Source organism: Cynocephalus volans, chromosome 6, assembly GCF_027409185.1.
Source record: "Cynocephalus volans isolate mCynVol1 chromosome 6, mCynVol1.pri, whole genome shotgun sequence".
NCBI lineage: Eukaryota > Metazoa > Chordata > Mammalia > Dermoptera > Cynocephalidae > Cynocephalus > Cynocephalus volans.
The window spans coordinates 126,366,611-126,387,615 of record NC_084465.1 but is presented as its reverse complement, the minus strand read 5'-3'; the positions used below and the strand labels follow the sequence as shown (position 1 = coordinate 126,387,615).

The 21,005-nt window shown below is 38.1% G+C and overlaps 1 protein-coding gene across 9 annotated transcripts in view; it reads right to left on the bottom strand.

The window, feature by feature from the left end:
* Window positions 1-4,057: 4,057 nt before the first annotated feature.
* Window positions 4,058-21,005, bottom strand: part of ZMYND11 (zinc finger MYND-type containing 11) — a 116,663-nt gene continuing 99,715 nt past the window's right edge. For 4 of the 9 annotated variants that reach the window (XM_063098951.1, XM_063098953.1, XM_063098954.1 and 1 more), the window contains 9 exons: window positions 19,325-19,412; window positions 18,730-18,785; window positions 17,464-17,541; window positions 16,236-16,354; window positions 11,295-11,502; window positions 10,832-10,900; window positions 9,733-10,005; window positions 9,247-9,432; window positions 4,059-6,330 (listed from right to left, as the gene is read on the bottom strand). In XM_063098951.1, coding sequence (XP_062955021.1) covers window positions 6,208-6,330; window positions 9,247-9,432; window positions 9,733-10,005; window positions 10,832-10,900; window positions 11,295-11,502; window positions 16,236-16,354; window positions 17,464-17,541; window positions 18,730-18,785; window positions 19,325-19,412 — 1,200 coding nt within the window. In that variant the 3' untranslated portion in view covers window positions 4,059-6,207. Of the gene's footprint in view, window positions 6,331-9,225; window positions 9,433-9,732; window positions 10,006-10,831; window positions 10,901-11,294; window positions 11,503-16,235; window positions 16,355-17,463; window positions 17,542-18,729; window positions 18,786-19,324; window positions 19,413-21,005 lie in introns of those variants that run through there. The other 5 variants (XM_063098950.1, XM_063098949.1, XM_063098948.1 and 2 more) reach the window with 2 other exon arrangements.

Here is a 21,005-nt window from a genome sequence, read left to right as displayed (position 1 = left end):
TTCCCCAGGCTGTGTGGAGAGACCCACTCCTCAGGGAAGGACCATGCAGGAAGTCCCCTTACCTGTGACCCTAAGAGGCTTCCTGTGAAAACTGCATAAGCCGAATAAAAACGCTTGGAAGTCATTTATAAAAAGAGCTTCTTTTCTTCGGCCTGATGGTCAAGGACAGTAGCAGACCTAACACAAATTGCAAGATTTTTACTGGAGACAAATCCCGATGCACGGTCTTCAGTGTCCATGAGCAGGTACTCGGTTGCTAGAATTCTTAAAAGTTTCTATCTGGAGCTTAATCTTCCCTAATTTTCATGATCCCCTTTAAAATGATATAAAGACAGTGGATAGGCATTCCTTTCAACTTGCACCTTCTGGTGACACTTTAATCAAACTTTAAGGGATTACACGCAGGCACACATACATACACGTATTCACACAGATACGTACATACGTGTGTAAACTCACATTTACAAAATATATTTACAAAATACATGTAAGAAGTGAAGCCAGCTTCTCCCAGTGCCAGTGTAGCACTCTGTGTCTTTGGAAGGACACGTAAGAACTGAGCTGTGGTTGCCACTAAAAGGCAACTAAGTAGCTGAGACATTTTCACTGTGTATCCTTTTTGACCCCTTGACTTTTGTATCAATTTTAAAACAGGAGAATTTTAAAAATTATACTGTTGTAGAAAACGTGCAGCTTCTGTCCCTCCTTCCTGGTATAAATATGTTCCTCTTCTTGTCCTAGACTCGATTTCCCTGTTTTCGTCTCCCTTTCACCAGCACGTTTGGCACAAGCCTGAGCTTCTCCACCTTCTCGCCTCCCGGTGACCTTCCTTATCCCCATCACATCCCTCCCATTGCTGTCCTGTAACTCAGCGCTACACCCTTCTCTAGCTAAGCCTTTCGTTTTCGTTTTGTAATGTCCCCCTTTATTATAACAGTTCATTGTAAAAATATGGAGAAAAATCATCCAACAGCTGTGTGGTTTCTCTGTCCTCTTTCTTCTCCAGCTAATCTCTGCTCACTCTTCAAGACTCAGCTTAGGCCTTCTCTAATTCTCCCCTGCCCCCAAGATTTTATGCTTTCTCAGTATCCTGTAGGATGTTCTATATTCTTTCTTCATTGCACCTAACTCTGGCATATAATTAGAAAGTTGCATTTATTTGAATGACTCCCTTATTAGAGCATCAGCCATGTGGAGACGGGAAATGTCTGTTCTGCTCATTATTATAGACTCAGCACACAGCACAGATGCTGTAGGAGCTGAGTATTTGTCGGATCAGGGAGCGAATGAATGACATTTACACTGCCTTCTGAATTTCCTTTGCAGTCTGCACCTGGGGCTACCCTGCTAGCCTTGTTCTTGGAGGGTAGGGATGGTTTCCTAACATTGTGAGGCTTTAAGCCACCTACAGTCTGCAGAGGTCTATAGGAGAGGAGACAAGGTGTTACTAACACTGCATGACTTTAAGCAGTTCTGGGTCTCAGTTTTCTCAATATGAGGTTAAGACGTTGGACCTAAGAAGGGTTTTCAAACTGCCCTGTAGAGCCATAAGGATACTTAGGATCCTTCTCCAGGGCTGCCTAATTGAAATGCCAAGTTAGAACTTAATTGGATGATTTCTGAGCTTTCGAATCTGAGCCTCTGAACTAGATCAAAAGCCTACCCTCAGGGACGCTCAAATTCCAGGAACAAATTAATTTTTTCTTTTCAGCTCCTAGGTACCAAGTAAGCTCTTGTAACATGTTTGCTGTATGCATTTTTACTATAGGTAAGGCGTGGATAGGGCATATACGTGCCTAAAACAAAGCTCTTGTTTTAAGGTTGCTCCATCCAATACAGATGGACACTGGCTACATGTAAATGAGTGTGAATAGTCCAAATGGAGATGTGCTGAAAATATAAAATATACATTGGATTTTGAAGCCTTAGTACAAAACAAGAATGTAAACAATCTCATTAATAATTTTAATATTAATTGAATATTGAAATAATATTTTGGACATATTATGTTAAGATATATTATTAACATTAATTTCATCTATTTTTTACTTTTAAGAATATGATTATTAGAAAATTTAAAGTTGGTTACATGCCTCACATTATATATTTTAATTTAATAACATCACTTCATGGAGTTTATAATTTGGTGCATCAATGTTTGTGAATTGTGGTCCCTGGCCAGCAGAATCCCCAGCCCCACCCAGCCCAGACCCACCAATCAGATTCTGCATTTTAACTCCGGTGATTTGTGTACACATGAGTGAGAGGCTCTGGTCTAGATGACAGGGTCAGGGATTCTCAACCTGAGGGTCAAGATAATTCTGCACCTTAGGAATCTGTACAATTTTATGTAACATATCTCATGCATGTTTGTGCGTATGAATTTTTTCAGGAAACGGTCCATCGCTTTTTCATATTAGGGTCGATGGTTCTCAGAGATTACCTGTTAGCCATGCAGATGCTGGAGGGGGTACCTAGCAATGCTTTGACAAGACCTTCAGGTGGTCCTGATGTCAAAAGCTCAATAACTACTGAGTTAGAGACTGAAGGCAAAGGGCAAAGCCACTTGTGGCATGGTGGCCTCGAGTCGGTGACCAGGACTGCAGTGCTGCCCTGACTTGAGATTGGCATCATGTGAACTGGCTGGAGAGATGGGGTGAGGCCAGGAACAAGGAGGGACTTGATGCTAGATGTATTGAACTTGATGACACTAATTTCAAATGTATATTGAATAATTTCCTATCTGTTCATTGAGCCTTGCATAAGGGTTAAGAAAATGGGCTTTGCAAACAAACAAACCTGAGTTTGGGACCTAGCTCTGCCACTCACTGATTGGGTAGGCCTCAGCAAGTTATTAAGCCTTTCTAAACTTATCTGTCTACACAGATCCTGTCTTGGGTAGCTGGACCAAGGCTATTGCTTTGCTACACTAATTGCAAATTTTTCCTTCTTGTTTATTAAAAGACCACTTCCGCACAAGTATCCTATTTCCAGTTTTGTTTTGTTTAAATACTGGAAAGTGAGAATTGCTCTTACCCTCCAATCCACCTGTGTCACAATTCCGTCTGGTCATCCCCTAGTTGCAGAAGCCAATAGTGCTCTTCACTTTCACTGATCCCGCCTCTTCTAGATGCGGTCAGTCATTTCCCTTGATCAATGACTGTTTTTAGTGATACTCATGTAAATATGGGTTTTGCACTTGTCAGGTTTTTTTTTTTTTTTTTAACTTGAAAAAGCTAGTTTAGAACACAATTTTAATGACTAAGGTCTAGAATCAGAGTTTGTGTCTCATAGAGAGATTTTCAAATGAGAACCAGTAAGTCTGTTGCTTATAAAAATGGATCTAGCAAAACAGACAAAACAAGACTGAACAGAATGATACTCCTACTACTGCTGGAAATTTTAGAAACCTACAGTAAGGGGGCTTTAATAGTCTGACCGAAACTGTCTGATCCCAGGTGTGATACACCTGCAGGACATGAACGATGAAAACCAGATAAAATACAGGTGAGGATGTTAACACTGGCACCAAAACCTGGTACTGGTGAACTAACACCTAACTACCATACCAAGTGAGTGAAAATAACAGAGGATGAGCCTCAGCTAGTTTCAAACTAAGAATTTGCTCAGTTCTAAATAATGCATCAGTTTTTCAGGCTGATATGCAATAACTGATAAGCAATTCATATATAATAATCACCTTCTCCTTTTAATTAATTAATATATTTATTCTGGCCAGTACAGGGATCAAAACCAAGACAGCCATGGTGTTATCAACACCATGTTCTAACCAACTGAGCTAACTAGCCCAGCTATGGCTCTCCTTTTAAAATCAGTATCAGGTCTTTTTGAGAACTAGTGAAAGTAAATTCAATTTAAATGTTTAAGTGAGTGAATTATGGTTAACACTCTGATTTTACCTCAAGTTAAATAGTCACCAATAAATGGCCCACAGTATATGATCGACATTTAACAACAGTGGTGTTTGCTTTGATATGGGGGACTGGACTAAATCAACAATTTACTAAAGCCAGTTTTTTTTTTAAATACATTTATTAACCAATGTTAACACATTAAATGAATCTATATATTGCTAGTCAGAGCAGCTTACAAAATGCCAGAATGCGTCATAGAACTGGACAGCCACAATGAGTAATTACAATGTGCATAGTGGCTAAGCTCAACACCTGGATACAGCTTTATGATTTGCAGAAAGTTTTCAATAATGATTCCTAAAACAATCAATTTTAATTTTACCTAAAACTTTTACAAAACCAGGCCACAATCTCTTTTTTTAATTTTGTTTTTTTTTTTAAACACACAGTTTTCACACTGTAGTAACTTGAAATGTGCAACCGTGTCAACAGAGACGAGAAAGCCAGAGTAACACGAATCTCACTCTCATGCAGCTATCAGTTAATGTTACATACTCTGGAATGATTTTACACCAAAATATTTCCACAACAACTTGCTCTCATAGGGGTGGATCGAAGTTTTATAACTCGAAAAACAATTAAAGAAGGTGAAGCGATCCTGGCCATGACACCTCCATCAGCACCAAGCACCCTGGCGAGGCCGACGACCACACAGCAACAAGGGGCAGTGACGCCAAGTTACCACGTGACTTAGTACGTGGTAGGAAATGGGGCTCCGGGGCAGGGTTACAAGATATTGTGCACCATTTGGCAGTAGTTTCTCAATTAACTTGTGTCACCACCATCTGCAACAGCATCAAGATTGGATGGATGATATTTCACAGAAGACTTAGTTACCTTTTTATCTTTAGAGTGACCCTGACAAACCTGGAGAAAACTTTTTAAAAGGCTTTTCTCCTGAGTCTTTCACTTCAATTGTGAGTAATTGCTTTAATAAATATCAAATGTCTAAATAAATATTTACAAATTATTTCTCTAACCTCAAAAAATAACTAAGTGATACATGGGAATTTGACTTGATCTAAAATCAGTCTTTGAAAAAAAAACATAAATTGTGAGATATTTTTAAAGAAAAGTAATTTAAGTTTTCCTGGCTGTATTTTATATAACTATGTATAAAAAAAAATCATTATTCAACTATCGATCCATTCCTATTGGTAATGCTTCTTAATCCAGACATTCCGCAAAATACAGACTTTTTACAAATCACGGCATCTTTAATACAAGGAAATTAACATGCATTATTCTTCATTCTGTGTACAGTGATGGAGTTCATTAGTAGGCAATGACCCATTACTACAAACATAACGGCTTCTGTGAAACTTAAGTGCTTTCTTTCCTTTTAGTATTAACTTCTGACACACGAGGTGACACCAGATAACAGGCAGTTTGATGACATTTGGGGAGGGGAGGGAAGCATTAAAGAAATCTGTATGCCTCATCTAAAATTTCACATATGGATAAAGGTAGTTTTTGGTTTTTCATTTTATTTTTGTTGTTTATTTTGTTACAAGCACTCATGTTAGGAGGACAATGATGAAATGTGCAAACTTTAAAGTTTAAATATTCATTTTCTCTAAGATCCAGCTCAGTAAAAGATTACCCCAGTTCCCTGCAATTTTAAACTACAAGATCAAAGCTAATAATTTGTTATAAAAGTTATATATTGAAAAGAAATAATGAAAAACACAATTGGGAAATATTTAAGAAAAAATACGCAGGGCTAGCCCTGCTGTGTCAACCCTGTTCCCTAAATTCAGTCACATACCCACTGGCACAACCAACAGATGATGCCTTTGAACAGTGAACTAAGCTGAACAAAACCAGCTCAGCAAGGTTAAGAAATAAACGTCACATCAAGGTAGTATGTTTTATTTCCGAAACAGTTCTGTAGTTCTTACATTCAGATCTATTCTAAATGTTTCTTTGTTAAACTCACTTGTATTCACCTGTTGTTTTTTAAAGATCTGTTGTTTAAAGGTTAAAATCTCTGTAAAACCTAAAAATGTCTTAAAATTTGCTGAAAATGCAACAAATTTTCAATTAAAATTTATTTAAAATAATACCCTCCACTGATGTTACTTGTACCCCCTGAAAAACTCCGGAGGAGCATTAACAAAAGATTTAAACTACTGTGCAAAATTTCTTCACGAAAAGTGTTTAAAGGCTGGTGCAAAATGGGAAGCAAATTCTAAACAATTTTGGCTTCTTGGAAACAAAAACTGCTGTGTCTGAGAAGAGCAATCCTCGGGGCGACTCCGGGGGGCCGGCTTCATCTCTTCCGGCGGCAGGTGCGCTTGTGCTCCGCGTGCCAGTGCTCCTGCTGGCACTTGATGGAGCAGTACGAGGTGTTCCAGCAGCAGTGGTACATGGCCTCTTCCTCACAGTTGTAGCACTGCGGACAAGAGGGAACGGAGATGCTTAGGGCTCGGGACTGGACAGGTAGGAAACTGGGTCTGAGGTTGTGCTTTTCAAGATCACTCTGGCTCAACCTTGAACTAGTGTCAGTGGAACACTCAGATTCAAAGAGGTTTCACACACAGAGCAGCCGCACACAGGGAAACAGCGGGGATGTCAGAGGGTGTATCTGACTGTCATCAAACTCAGGCTCACCTGACACCACACCCGCTTCTTTAGCTCTCCAGGGTCGGTTCCCACCAAAGCACACACATGGATTAGTTCTTGTTTCTTAAAAAGCTCTTGGCTTCACATCCCTTTCCAGCTACCATCCCCATTTCTCTGCTCCTCTCCCAAACGTCGTGGAATAATTGCCTACACTAGCTATTTCTAATTCTCTTCCCATTTTTTGGCACATCTACTGCAATCTTTCAATCCCTGCTACTCCACTGAGTATGACCTCAAATCTAGTGGTCAAGTCCTAGTCTTTATCTTATTTGGCGATGTCTGGAGATATATATATATATATATTTTTTTTTTCTTTTTTTTTTTTTATAAAAGATGACCGTAAGGGGATCTTAACCCTTGGCTTGGTGTTGTCAGCACCACACTCTCCCGAGCGAGCCACTGGCCGGCCCCCTGGAGATATTTTTGATTGTCACAGCTTTGGGGGAGAAGGTGCTAATGGTGGGTAGAAACCTGGGATGCTGCTAAACATTCCACAGTGTGCAACATGCCCCTCCCCCTGGCAGAATGTTCTTGTCCAAATGTCCAAAGTACTGAGGCTGGACTGTTTGGACATGGGAGAAGAAAACAGTGAAAAGAGTAGAAGCTCAAGTTTCAAGCTGGGTTGTTAAGATAGTGGTCGTATCATGAACAGACACCCACAGGGAGGGTGAACAGCTTGAGGAAGGGAAGACAGACTGAGGTGTGGATGTAAACACTTGTCAATGGGTTGGTAAAGAGGCCCAAGCTCTGTGGATTGACAGACACATACGTACATTTACAGACAGATATAGATGTAGATCTGATGGCTGGTGAGAGTCCTGGGGCTTGGACCCAGGGAGAATAGTCTATATTTGGTACCTAAAAATTCTGCCCTTTAATTTTCTTCTTGATTGTGTATTTTATGCTTTATTATCTACTAAAATTAATCTTTTGAGATTTTTTGTGATCTTATGTCAGCAACTGCAACTTTAGTAAAGTTACTGTCAGAAAGCTGTAGAGAATACATTTAATTTTGGAAATAGCTTAGATGAGTCAGCATGTGCCACCCACTGGTCATGTGACTTCAGACCAAGTTAATTTAACTTCTATCTTAGTTTTCTCATCTTTAAATACTAATCTGAACAGCCCCATCCCTTCTCTTGTCACGCCCGTATCCTATTATTTGTGCATTCATTCGTTTGCTTTGCATTTCTCCCTTTCTTTGTAGAAATATTTAAAGGACATATCTTTCCTACTGTTTCTCATGATTATGTCTCATCTTAACATCCATTTTCTGGCATCTGGCATACCTACATGCTTTCTGTCCTATGATACTATTCTATTTCTTACAATAATGTAAGATATAACTTTAAGAAATGATTCACTTTTACCAGTTAACTAGAAACAATGTGATGAGCAGAAAAGCTTAGGGTTTGCTGTTCCAGAGTAGGAAGATGAATTCCAGCTCTTTCCAGCCACCATGGTTTTTAATCACTCTGCTTAATCTCATAAGCCTCAAATTCCTCATCTTAAAAAGAAAGGGTATAAAGATACAAACTTCAGCTGTTTCACAAATAGTGAAGTGCTATAAAATGTAATAGCACTATTATAATTCTTTATAATGGGTTCTTCCTCCCATTTTCTTGATTCTTAGTGAAGTTACAGGGATTTCTTCTCACAAATCTAGAGTCTGTGTTCTGGCTTTCTCTCATCTCTGCAGGAGGTGACAATTACTACAGATGTGGTCTTTGGGCATTCTGCTTATGCTATCTTCTTGAGCACACATTAATTCCCATCTAGTGATATTTATTTCATTATTCACCAAGTTTTCCTACCACGTTATCTTCAATTATATGCTAAGTTTCCCTTTTGCATCCTGACAAATCTTTCTTTATCACAATATTTTTAATGTTTACTTTTTTCATGAAAAGTTTATGTTACATGTTTTAGAGAATCTCTTCATAATGTGGGCTGGATAAAATGAAGAATTAAAGTACGTTATCACAAAACTTTGAACATAGTAATTCATTAAAATTAAAACCGAGTTATGAGCTCTTGGGAGCAAAACTTTCCTCCCACCAATTAATTAACTGCGTGTTGTGGAGGCTGTAAGAGGAGTACATGGCTCTGTGTGTCCAGAAGCTTCTACGCTGGGGGAAGGACACAACAGCAAACAACACTATTCAGTCAGGTTTAGGGGAGGACAGCGGTGAGATGTTACTACTATAAAGCAAAAGAAATTGATTTCTTTAACGGAGTCTAATGTATAAATGTTAAGTACAGGGAGTTCTAAAATCTTTAATTCATTATTGTGATACTTACATTTACGATTTCACAATTTGGATAATACCTATTAGGAGTCACCAGGTAAAAGTAGGGCCAGCCAATTTATGCAAATAAAATATTTGCATAGATGGAAAAGTTATATAAATTAATTGTACTAAATATGTTATGTTCTAAAGTATTATAATCTCAACTGAATGAAATAATCCTGAGTAGTACTGAATAATGTGGAATCTGGGGTTGAGAGATTATAACAGGACTTACAATAAAAGTTTTAAAATTAATTAAAGTTGACAATTTCACAGTTGATCTTATTTCAGAAATAATTTTTGCATATGCCACATATGCCTTTCTGAATTGAGTTTCTTCATACCTGTGATGATGTATTTTCAGAGATAAGATTCTAAAAAAAACTGATATTTACCCACTGCTTCTTCTTGGTCTGAGAAATTAGTTGTTTGTGCTGTGTTGCTAGCTTCTTGATTTCTTCTACAAACTCCTCTTTACACTTTTCCTTCACTTGCTTACATTTTCTGTCCATCTCACCCTGCATGTTGGCTACAGCTTTGTTTACGGCTTGTCTTTTTTCTTCTTCCATTTCAGAACGCAGCTGAAATGAAAAGTTAACCCACAGTACATCAGCTCACAATTACAGAGACCACCTACGCTTAAAACTTAACACATAGTTTCTGCTTAAATGAGGGGCTTTTAACCTGTATTACGCTCAGATGTGTAAAAAATCTAGGTGAGAAAAGCATCATTATTAATTGAGATGCTATGAACGATATTGGTTTTATTACATTTCTAGTTATAAAAAGCTGCTACCTGGTTGACAAATAAAAGAAGCTGAACATCTGCAGAGAAGGCCCTGGCACCAGAGGGCAGTGCCCCCTGTGACGACTGGCCTTACCTTTTCCAAAGCTTCTCGGACAACTCTCTCAGTCTCACGCTTGTGCTCAGACTTCATCCGGTCTTTGAAGTCATTGAAGATTTTGGTGTACTTGTCGTGGCACATGCTCTGACAGACTCCATCGCTGCTGGTCTGGGTGCTCCGATGCAGCATTCTTGGTGAAGAGGCACTTAACTTCTTGGTCTGAGTCGACACGGAGACTTTTTCGATGGGCTGAGGCATTGTGGGAATTTCCTGGCTAGAACTCACAGCTTCAGTTTCAGGCTCTGGCTCCTCAAGAGCAAGAAAAGCATTTAGATGCAAAACACAGCAATATAATCCACTAGTCAATTCTCTCAGGATAAAAATATAGTGATATACATAAATAGCCACATAATGAACTGCTGTTAAAAATATGCAATTAAGATGGTAGATTTTATGTATATTTTACAATTAAAAATAAACAAGTAAATAAATCTTCCCAAAAATCAAGCAATGAATGAAGAAAACATGCATTTAACAGCTACAATAATTCCAAACAGAAACTTCATTACGTATTAATACTATGGGTTTGCTTTTAAAATAGACTAACCAAAATATTTATCATATAGGGTATAAAATCATTATTAACTTATAATCACTTTTTTGAACTAGATTCATTAACAAATTTCCTAAAATCTTAAACCACTTATCACCAAATGTATGTTTAGAATATGCTCAGATTCATATAGTTTTAAAACTTGCATGGCTTATATTATTTGAAAAGGCTGAGCTTAACCACTATCTCTTCCAGTTTTTAAATGTTGGTGTAACTGATTTATTGGATAAATGCTTTCTTTTAAATAATGCTGTGAAAGAATACCAGAGTTCCCAGGACATGCAGCAATGTTCCCTTCCCACTTGGCCACATGCTGTCCAGCGGCTGCTCAGCTGGACAGAGACTTGGAGCATCAGTGTGCAGTACTAGGAAGTCGGAAGCCTGGGGTCGGACTCGAGGGGCATTATGTGACTGATGGCAACTGGATTTCACAAGTGTCCACCAGGGGCAAGTGGCAGGACCATACTTTGAAAAGATTTCCTGTTTCTGTCGCCGCCTGGACACTGCGAAGTGGACACTTACTTCCTTCTTGGGCTCCACACTTTGATTACGCCGTCCTTTCTTTGCCCTTGGTTCTTGAGTGACCTTCAGCTGTGGGCATTATAAAAGTAATATCACATTATTCCAGACACTAGGAAATACTTCTCTGCTGAAAATACTCATAGTGGACCCACAGGTGAGGTGTGAGTGCACCACTCTCTTTCGTGTTTGGCCCTTCCATCCGCGGTTTGCACTTAGTTACTATTCTAGTCGCTGTGCCACAGGACAGCCAACGTTCCTTCCAGACAAGCACTGGTGGGGACAGGCCGAGGTCACTGATGGTTATATCTATTTATTCTCTGAACTGACAGAGCACTTTACAAATATTTGAAGGAGAGGTGAGGAAAAATGTTAAAATCTGTTCACCGCAGTGAGGAGTGTGCACTACAATTTCCACATGTGAAAGCAACCATTAAAGGCAGCTTGTTCCTGAGACGCAACGCACCTGCTCATTACTTGTGGAGGAGATGCTGGACTCTGCCTCCTCCTCGCCTCGGTCCTCGTTCTTAGACTTCCAGAACCTGCCCTCGCGAAGGAAGCGCTGGTGCAGCTCCAGCTCATCGCAGGCCTTCTTCCACCCCATGCTGCGCTTCACGTGCAGGCGGTGGACGTTCACTGCGATGTCCTGAATGTTCTCAGAGGGAATCCAGGCCCTGTGGAAAGCACTGAAAGCTACAGCCAGACACCTCCGAAGTGCTAGCAAAGGTGGGCAGAGTGCTCGTCTACTCTGCCTGCTTTTTCATCTCCTAAGGCTGTTATGGCTTGAATAAACCAACTCTAACCAAGTAGAAAGTAGGTGAGGTGTTTTTTTGTTTTTCATAGACATCAAAGCAAAGTTCTCAGAATTGGAGGGATTCACAAATACCTCCTAATTGTTTGCTATTTTTTAAATGAGCTTAGCTTACATTCTTCATAAGACTTTTTAAAAATGTTACCTTTGTTGTATTGAATACTGTAAGCTAGTAAGACCCATCCAGCTATGTGCCGATTAGCACTACAGAATCGTCTGGAAATGCCCAGAAATTTCCATGACACATATACTTATCCATATAAAATGAGGGAATCTAAAAAACATTACCCAGTAAGTTCTATTTACATCATGCCCCTACTTATTAAATAAACAAGATAAACAAATAGAGATGTATTTATATTATTAGCAACAACATACTTAGCTATGAACACAACTTTAAGTGCCTCTGAATTATGTGTAATACACTGTCATGTGCCACATGATGACGTTCTGGTCAATTATGGACCACGTACACAGCAGCGGTCCCAGCCATAGGCCACACCAGATAGCCTGGGTATGCAGCAGGCTGTACCATTGAGGCCTGTGTACGTGCACTCTATGATGTTGGCACAGCGACAAAGTCGCCTAGCAATGCATTTCTCAGAATGTATCCCTGTCATTAACATTGCATGACTGTATATCTAAAACTAGAGAAAGAAAAACTTTACAAACTATATTTGGTTCTATTGGGAAGAATGCTCAAAATGCAAGAAGAGTTTCCTGGGCATTAATCTCTTGACCGAGTTTAACTTCGTATTCGCCTAGAATGTTGTATGAATACAGCAAGTGTTCATGGTGTACTAGTGGAAGGCATTACAAATAACATAAAGGTGATAGGGATCTAGTTGATCTCAGTTTTCCTACTCATTTGACAGCTGGAGGAAATGTTGCCCACAAGGGGTTAAGGTGAACTACTGATTAGCAGCTGGAATCCCACAAGGTCTCAGGTCTCCTGATCATGAGGCTGGCTCTTTGAACATTGCCTCTGCCTGTAAGGAATGTATAATTTTCTTAGAAAGAACTAGGAAATAATTACAATGCCACGCAGCACGTAGTAAAGATATTCTAGGGGACTGTGGAGAGGAAGAGGTTTTCATTTTGTTGTAAGTGGTCCAAACAGTTGGGATATGGCACTATGAACACACAAAAATTTATTCCTTTTTTGTCTTCTCTTAAAGATTTTTTTTCCTGCTATAAATATAGAAGATATCACAGTTTTCATTCCTGGCCTATAATTATGGAGTTCCAAAAATAACAGGCCTATGACCGTTTTGAAGGAATCTCTTGGAGAATCATGACCACACGTGCCTCAGCCATAAATAAAGATTTCTAACCTGCTTGTACAAGCTTTGTAATTTAAAAGCACATCTTAAATACATAATAAGCTATACTATTAGATGCTAACAACAGCTAAAATTGGTCAATTTAAATCTCCATAACATTATTTATAAAGATTATATCAACAATGTCCCATCTGGTATAACTGCTTTGCTAAAAATCTTATCCAGGTATACTACACTTTGAAAAACTCTAAACTAATGCAGAGTACAAATGAAATTATGCTTGTAGAGGAGTCCTTGCTATTAGACTTTTGAATTAATATTATATTTTCTCTTTCAGTCAAATATTCATTGAGCTCCCATTTTGTACCAATAATCAATAAAGGTGTTTTGTTAACATTTTAAAAGCAGTTTGCTTTTCAGGCCGCCGGCCCCGTGGCTCACTCGGGAGAGTGCAGCACTAGTAGCGCCGAGGCTGCAGGTTTGGATCCTACATAGGGACGGCCGGTGTGCTCACTGGCTGAGCGTCGTGCAGACCACACCATGCCGAGGGTTGTGATCCCCTTACCGGTCAAAAAAAAAAAAAAAGCAGTTTGCTTTTGAGAGAAAATTCTGTTAACAAACAGTGCTGACTACCTGGAACAAATTGTAACCTATGAATTTTTCCCCCTAAACATAAATTATTTATTTGTCCATTGAACATAATAAAACTGATTCACATCTATTCTTAAATTAAGTTTCAAACAATTCATAATATACTTCTATTCTCTTTTAATCCACCCCTTTACTGTAGATAATCAGATATCAGTTTTAAGAAGGATCACTGGGTGTGCTCTCTGATCTACAAAAACAAAAAGAATAAAATGATTCAGTGATCTGATGGTAAATGAACCTAAAACCTTCTACTTCTTTCTTGTCTGCACCTGATTTCCTGGTGTGGGCTATCGTGTCCTCCAACCACCTGCAGCAGACTCAGCCTCCTTAAGACAACTCATCAGCTACTTTTTCTTGCAGGAAAACCTTGCAAAAACTACACAACCCTACTAAAATAGCTCTAATGTGTAGTGTATCCACAATCTGCTTTTTCTCAGAGATGTACAACTTGCTCAGACTTTGGAAGGCAGCATATTCTGTTTGAGCATATAGAAGGGACTAATTCAAAACCATTTACTTGTTTAAAGATTTTTTTCCCCTCCCACCTATGTGTAATGATATGATGGACTATCAAAAGAATATTTATTCATCAAAACTTATAACTAGGGACTCCTTATCAGCCATATCCTTTTTGGTGCATATGTTGCTTAAATAATTAAAAGTTCATGATTACAATTTTATAAAGTTTATTTTCAATAAATTAGATATTATAATATAATAGAATATTAGAATAATATTTGGAGAAAATCTCTGGAGATGTAATTTTGTGTTTTAATTTTCTCCTCAGGTGATAAAATACTTCTTCTAATGACCCAAGTCAATCAGCTCAAATATTCCTTAAAAATATTTTCAGTGCAATATAATAAATGATGTAAAACAAATTTAACTCATATTAGTAATAAAATACCACTCAGTTGAAGATACTATAAAGCTGCTTGCAAATTGATGAAAAAGAATATATATAGGTAAAAAATGATTGCCAGATTGTTCTTATCTACTAGTACGGCTTTAAAAAATAACTGAATTTTTGCTAACTATGTTTTATTTAATGACTATGTTTTATTAATTTTTAAAAACTGGAAGCAAACTTTCCCCCACTCTTTGCATATCTGTATTATAGTAATTAACCTTCATTGAGTATTCACTATGTGTCAGGTACTATGCTTAGGTCTTTATATATAAAAATTTCTTTAAATCCTTCAAAAACTCTTATGAGGTAAGGTACTCCTGGGGCCCTTATTTTCCTAAGGCTTAGAGAGCCTGACTGATATATCGGGATTAGAGCAGAAGATGGTGAAACCATAACACGGATCGAACATAGAGACTAACCTCAACCTACCTAGTAAGTACATATCGCCTCCCTGCCTGTTTTGATGAGAAAATGAAACCAATTGAATGTGATACATTAAGTGCATAATGTTAAAGAATACCACTTGATAATGATACAATTAAAACGTTCAATTTGTGTTTGTGTTTAGTGTTTCTCGGCATGATAGCAGGGTCAGCTAAGTGTGTACCTATGAAAGAACAGAACTACTTTTTAAAAAATTTACACTATTCACAGGTTTCTTGTAACTAAACTTCTATTTAAATTAAAGACTAGGTAAAAAGTTCACTATAGGAAGGAATAAGGTCCGTCATTTTGTAGCTTCTCGCACAGTAATGACCTCTGCCTGGGACCCTACCCCCGGGCCCAACAGAAGACACTTCATGGCTGTCCACTAACATCCCTGCAAAGCATGACTTTCAGATCTTGTCGATAACTCTTGTCACTTTTTCTCCCTTATTTTAATATCTGTGTTAAGTGAACCAAAAAGACTGCATGTAAATTCTTTATTCCTATTGTGGCTTTATTAGACTCATTAATTTCTGAGTCCTATGATAGTTCATAAAACTTGAATTCACAGTTTTAGAATCAATCCTATTAGTGACAACATTATTGCAATACTTTAGACTTCCTAACTTTCAATGTCCAATAAACGTTAAGGCCTTAATTCACAATGAAGGAGGTAGTTGTAATTTTATAGTCCTATAGTTTAGAATTCTTTATATGATACTTAACTATGTAAAATAATTTTATAGTAATAAAATGGCTTTTACTTTTGGGATACATATATTCTTATATTATAAAGATTAAATTTTTAAGCTTCACTATATATGTCTCTCTAGCAATAGAAAGTTTAAAATCTAGATTAGAAACAATGTCTTGTATGCATGTATTCTTCTGCACTGCACACTTAAGGTATATATACACATTCTTACATCACAAGATTGATACTCTCTTCTACTGACAAGCTGATTATTTTAGTCTATCGCTTTAACAGGGCCTTGAAGATGGCTGAACACTGTCATATGATCACAGTGTTATGAATGTATGCATTCTGAGGACTCTTCCACCCCACTGCATTATGAATTCAATCTCAGCACTAATATGCCTCCAAGTTTCAATATTGTCACCTACTGAAAATGTCCTGTTTAGTAAATGGTATCTGAAAAATATCTGGAAACGTAATCTATAGAAAGCACTGTCATCTACACAGTGGTGTGCTGACTTAGTCTTTCAGTTTAAAGTAAACTTCGCACTGTTTCTGATGGAGAAGTCATCAGACTCTCGGGGCCTCATCAGAGCCCTGTGTGACCATGCTCTGGGTGCATGAGTTACCTCTGGTGGTGGTGGCCAAAGAAGCGAACGTCCACTTGATTGTCCTCTTTCTGCATGACTTTGGCTGGCCAAAACCCAAAACCTTTCATTTTAGCCCAAACCAGTTCATGATTAGGTATCTGAAATAAAATGTTTTACCTTGTCATATTACTTTCAAAGTATTAAATACAAGTATACCATTAACATTGAACTACTTGGTTAAGAACATATTTTGAACATATTTCTTTTGTAACTCCTAAACACACAGAAGTTTTTTTTCTGGGATTGACTGATTTTACTTTCAAGAAAAACACCAAAAAACTCATATTTGCGTTAAGAGTAGCAATACGAACCTTATTTTTCAGAAGGGGCAGGAATTGGACTGAGGCAGCCCCTGAAGCCAAGGGCCGTGTGAACAGCAGCAGCAAATACTTGCACATACTCGCCCTAAACCTGCTGCATAAAGTACAGCCCAGGGCTGGCAGTATCAACATCACCTGGTAACTTGTTAGAAACGGGAGAATTAGGGCCGACCCGTGGCTCACTCGGGAGAGTGTGGCGCTGAGAGCACAGCGGCACTTCCGCTGCGGGTTCGGATCCTATATAGGGGTGGCCGGTGTGCTCGCTGGCTGAGCGCGGTGCAGAGGACACCAAGCCAAGGGTTGCGATCCCCTTACCGGTCACAAAAAGGCAAAAAAAAAAAAAGAAAGAAAGAAATGGGAGAATTATAGGACCTACGCAGACCTACTGTATCAGCATTCTCCGTTTTAACAAGAGCCTCCAATGACCAACACTCACAGTAACATCTTGGAAGACTAACTTCTCGCAGGTGGCTCTGAAGCCAATGTCACAGGGCTGCCAACGTAGAACACTTAGGGGCTCTTTGTCAGCACCCTTCTTGAAACAATGTCATTTTAGGGGAAACTGTAAAGCTATGGACATATGCAAAGCCTTAGATCTCTTGTGAAAGAATGAGAAAAAAAGCAAAAATTCACTTTGTTATCTACTAAGGGATCCAATGTTTATTCTCATTTAGTACCTCATTTTAAAATCACAAATGGATAACGATCCCAGTTATGTTTCCCATGCATCATTTGTTTATACTCATTCAAACCATATATACCATGATGCAAAGAAAAATATTTAGGAAAGATTATAATCTCTAAGCAAATTGGAAATAAATTTCCTCAGAGCAGTAAATTAAATACTTAAAAAGTAAAAAACAAAAATCATGAAAAGTTTCACATACGCAAGGATAGCAGAACCAATTGTCAGGACGAGCATTTGACAAATAGAAACAATTCTTGCAGAGCTGCAGTTCATCCAGCTGAAAAGAAAAGCAACTATTTCAGCTTACACGAAATATACATATGCATTAACTATATAAAATATGTTAATGTAAATTAACATTTTCATTCATGTACATAAATAGTCTTGAATTTTGTTCCGTATACAATCTCTTAACCTTAAATTTTACATTTTTCAATAAATAACACTGGAAGATCCTGTCACTTTCCTTTTAGAACCATCTCCATGGTCTCATATTGCACTTGGAATAGAAGAGAAATTCCTTACGAGGCCTGGTATGGTCCAACTCTGTTCTGATCCCATCTCACTGGTTAGCACTCAGATTAAATGTTTCCTCTGAAAGCTCTTCCTAATCAGCTCACATAAAGTATCTGCTACCAATAACAGCAGTCCTTTCTTTGCCTTATCCTCCGTTTTAGTCCCTTGCTTGTTTTCTTTCATAACATTCTTTTACAACTTGTAAATAAACATATTCTGTTTCTCTTTTTCTTTTTTCCACTCTCCCTCTACAAAATATAGCTCCATGAGCAGGAAGCCTGTACCCTCATCATTTTATTCCTCCTAACACACTGCCTGGCACATAGTAGGCACTCAATAAATACTTTTTGAATGAATAAAAAAGTCAAATTTGAAATGAATTCAAGAAACAAAACTTTTTATATAAATTGAGGAACTTCTGCAGAGACAATTTAGCAATCAGTGTTTCAGATAAGAAAGACCCCCCAAAATATACCTCCTTAAAAATATATTTCATTTACTGTTTGGCTGGGGTTATTTTTGCCTAAATAGTGTAGTAGGGACACAAATTGAATCCGCCATTGACAAGGGTAATATTTATTGAGTGTCTGAAGCACACATGTGTGCATTACCTCATACCCACAGCAGCTGTTGGCAGCACTCATGCATGCATTACTTAATCCCCACAGCAGCTGTCTGCAACACATGTGCACGTATTACCTAATACCCACAGCAGCTCTTCAAGGCATTTGAAAGTTTCCTTACAGAAGTTACTTAGTAACTAAATATAACTCCCAGGAATCCTCTTTTGAACAGTTTTGCCAGAATTTTTTTTTCCTCTATTTGCATTATTTCCCATATACATCAAACATGAAAATAAAATTACATTTAAAGGAAATAGCATAATCAAAATGTAAATAAGAGTGAAACCCTGAAATAACTAAATTCAGATTATCAGGCATGAATATACCTCATGACATGTGTCTTTATAGAGCATCCTTGCAATGTCAGCTTGCTCACTGTCCGCTGTAATTAAAGACATATTACATGTAACCAACTATAGCAACACAAGTCATTTTTTTTTTTTCCAGTTTGGAAAAAGTGAACATATACCATTTCAAACTGAAATGTATACTTGAAATGAAGTTCAGGCAGTAAAATAAAATTCTATAAGCAGGTTTCATTTTATGTCCAGCACAACTACTAATCAGCTATAGAGTGACCTCTTACCTTGAAATGATGAGATAGTAATGGGAAAACAATCAGAATTAAAGTGTTTATAAAAAGCCTTTCAGCTAAGATGAATATATATAAAACTATGAGGAATAATTATATGTCCATCATTTGGTGTACTGCAGTTTTGCCTTTAGCCAGTCAAGTCTATAAGCCATAATGACATCACCAAATATTCTTAAGTTTAAACTCTAACATCAATACTTACTTATAGATCATTATGGTATTAATCTTTTTGAATCTAATGCTTTATAAAAGGTTATTTCTTAACATGGTATGTCAATGGTATTTTTAAAAAATGCACACAAAAGAAAAAATGAAAAATATTCAACCTCCATAGAAAATCACTGTGTTGTGGAGAAGCAGTTGAGCGTCCGCTTTGAACTCTTCGTAACTTCGGTATTTCCCTTCATTCACTTTCTGCAGAGGGCAAAGAACAAAACGGCAAAAGAGCTACTACTGAAGATATCTGTATGGATTATGTTCACTGGACTAGGATATGTGACCCCACAGAACTTCTCCAGGGTCAACATCAGGGCTGCTGCTGTTCCACAGTATTGACAATGTGCATAAGAAAAACCAGCAATTCCATTTGTAGTTTTAATATCATAGTATAATGAAGTGTGGCAGATCAGATATCCTGCAGCTGCTGAGTACTCTAATTTACCAGAGTGAACTTTACAGACTGAACATCTCATTTTGTAGCAATGATGAAAGCTGCTGCCGCACTTTGTGAACAATGATGTTGGTGAGACCCTGACTAAATACCTACTATTCTTTACAACACGGGAGAATAAAGACTGAAAAACAGGACTGTTACCCTCTGTGACAGTGTACCATAACTACTAAGATATATTTACAATTCTGAATTGAGACTGGGTACTGATTCATAAATAATTGAAAAATCAAGTCTCAAGTGTTCCTCTATGCACAAAGGCAATACTAGGGTTTCTCCTGTATTAGAGTGACATACGTAAAGGATTTCTTTCATGGGATTCTCTGTAGCTTTGCCTTTGGCTGCCAAAGAAAAGGATTATAGAGGAAATCTGAGGGTTTTTTCTTGGGGGAAGGGGCAAAACTTTTGAGAGTGGGGTGTGACAAAGTTACCTAGAATTATAAGGAGGCGTCTTCCTGTCCCGGTGGTCACACAGAAAATTAGCTTGAGAACAGCTTGGAATGCTAAGGCCTCGAAAGCATATTTAAGAATCCAGCCACCCTTGCTACCCTCTGCCTTTGCTAACACAGTCTTCCTTCCTGTTGGAATCCTCTAAGACCCAATTCCATTGCCATCTCTTCAAAGAAGGCTTCCCACATTCTCCCTGTTGGAGCTACCTGCTTCCTGTATGGCATCTGTAGCAACAAAGGTTATTGACAAATACTGATGTCTGAGTTCTGCCCCTGAATTTCTGATTCTATTGGGCTGGGGTGAACTCAGGAGCTCACCCAGGTGACCTCATATACACCCAGGTGGAGAACAACTTCCTCACAGCACTCCCAAAGCACTTGTTTTGAGTTTTGCACTTAATCGTGGGTCATATTTTGGTCTGGATTGTAAACTCCTGAAAGCATAAAAATCATGCCTTCCTATTAATTTTCCATACAGTACTTTTGTTCATAGTCAGGCATTGCTAAGCATGAGGCCAACACATAATTGGCCCAGCTAGTGTTGTAGCCCATGTATCAATACTACATGGGTCAGATGAGATCAGACTGGGGGGTAAAATTAAAATTTCTTGTTTTTGTTCCAGGATTTGCCAGCCACTTTAAGGTACTTCATTTACCCTTATCTTATATTGAAATAATAAGCCATAGTCTTTCTCAGCTACAAAGTGGATCAGGAAGTTTGTAAAATGACTTTAAATTATTCCTCTGGTCTCCCTATAGGCTGTTACGGCCAACCATAACATTTTACATTTTCAGCATGACACAAGTACAAAACTAGTGAGTAATCCAGTAACGCTGGCTGGAAACACATCTATGTGTTGTATTGGATTTTGTTATATTCTGTAATTA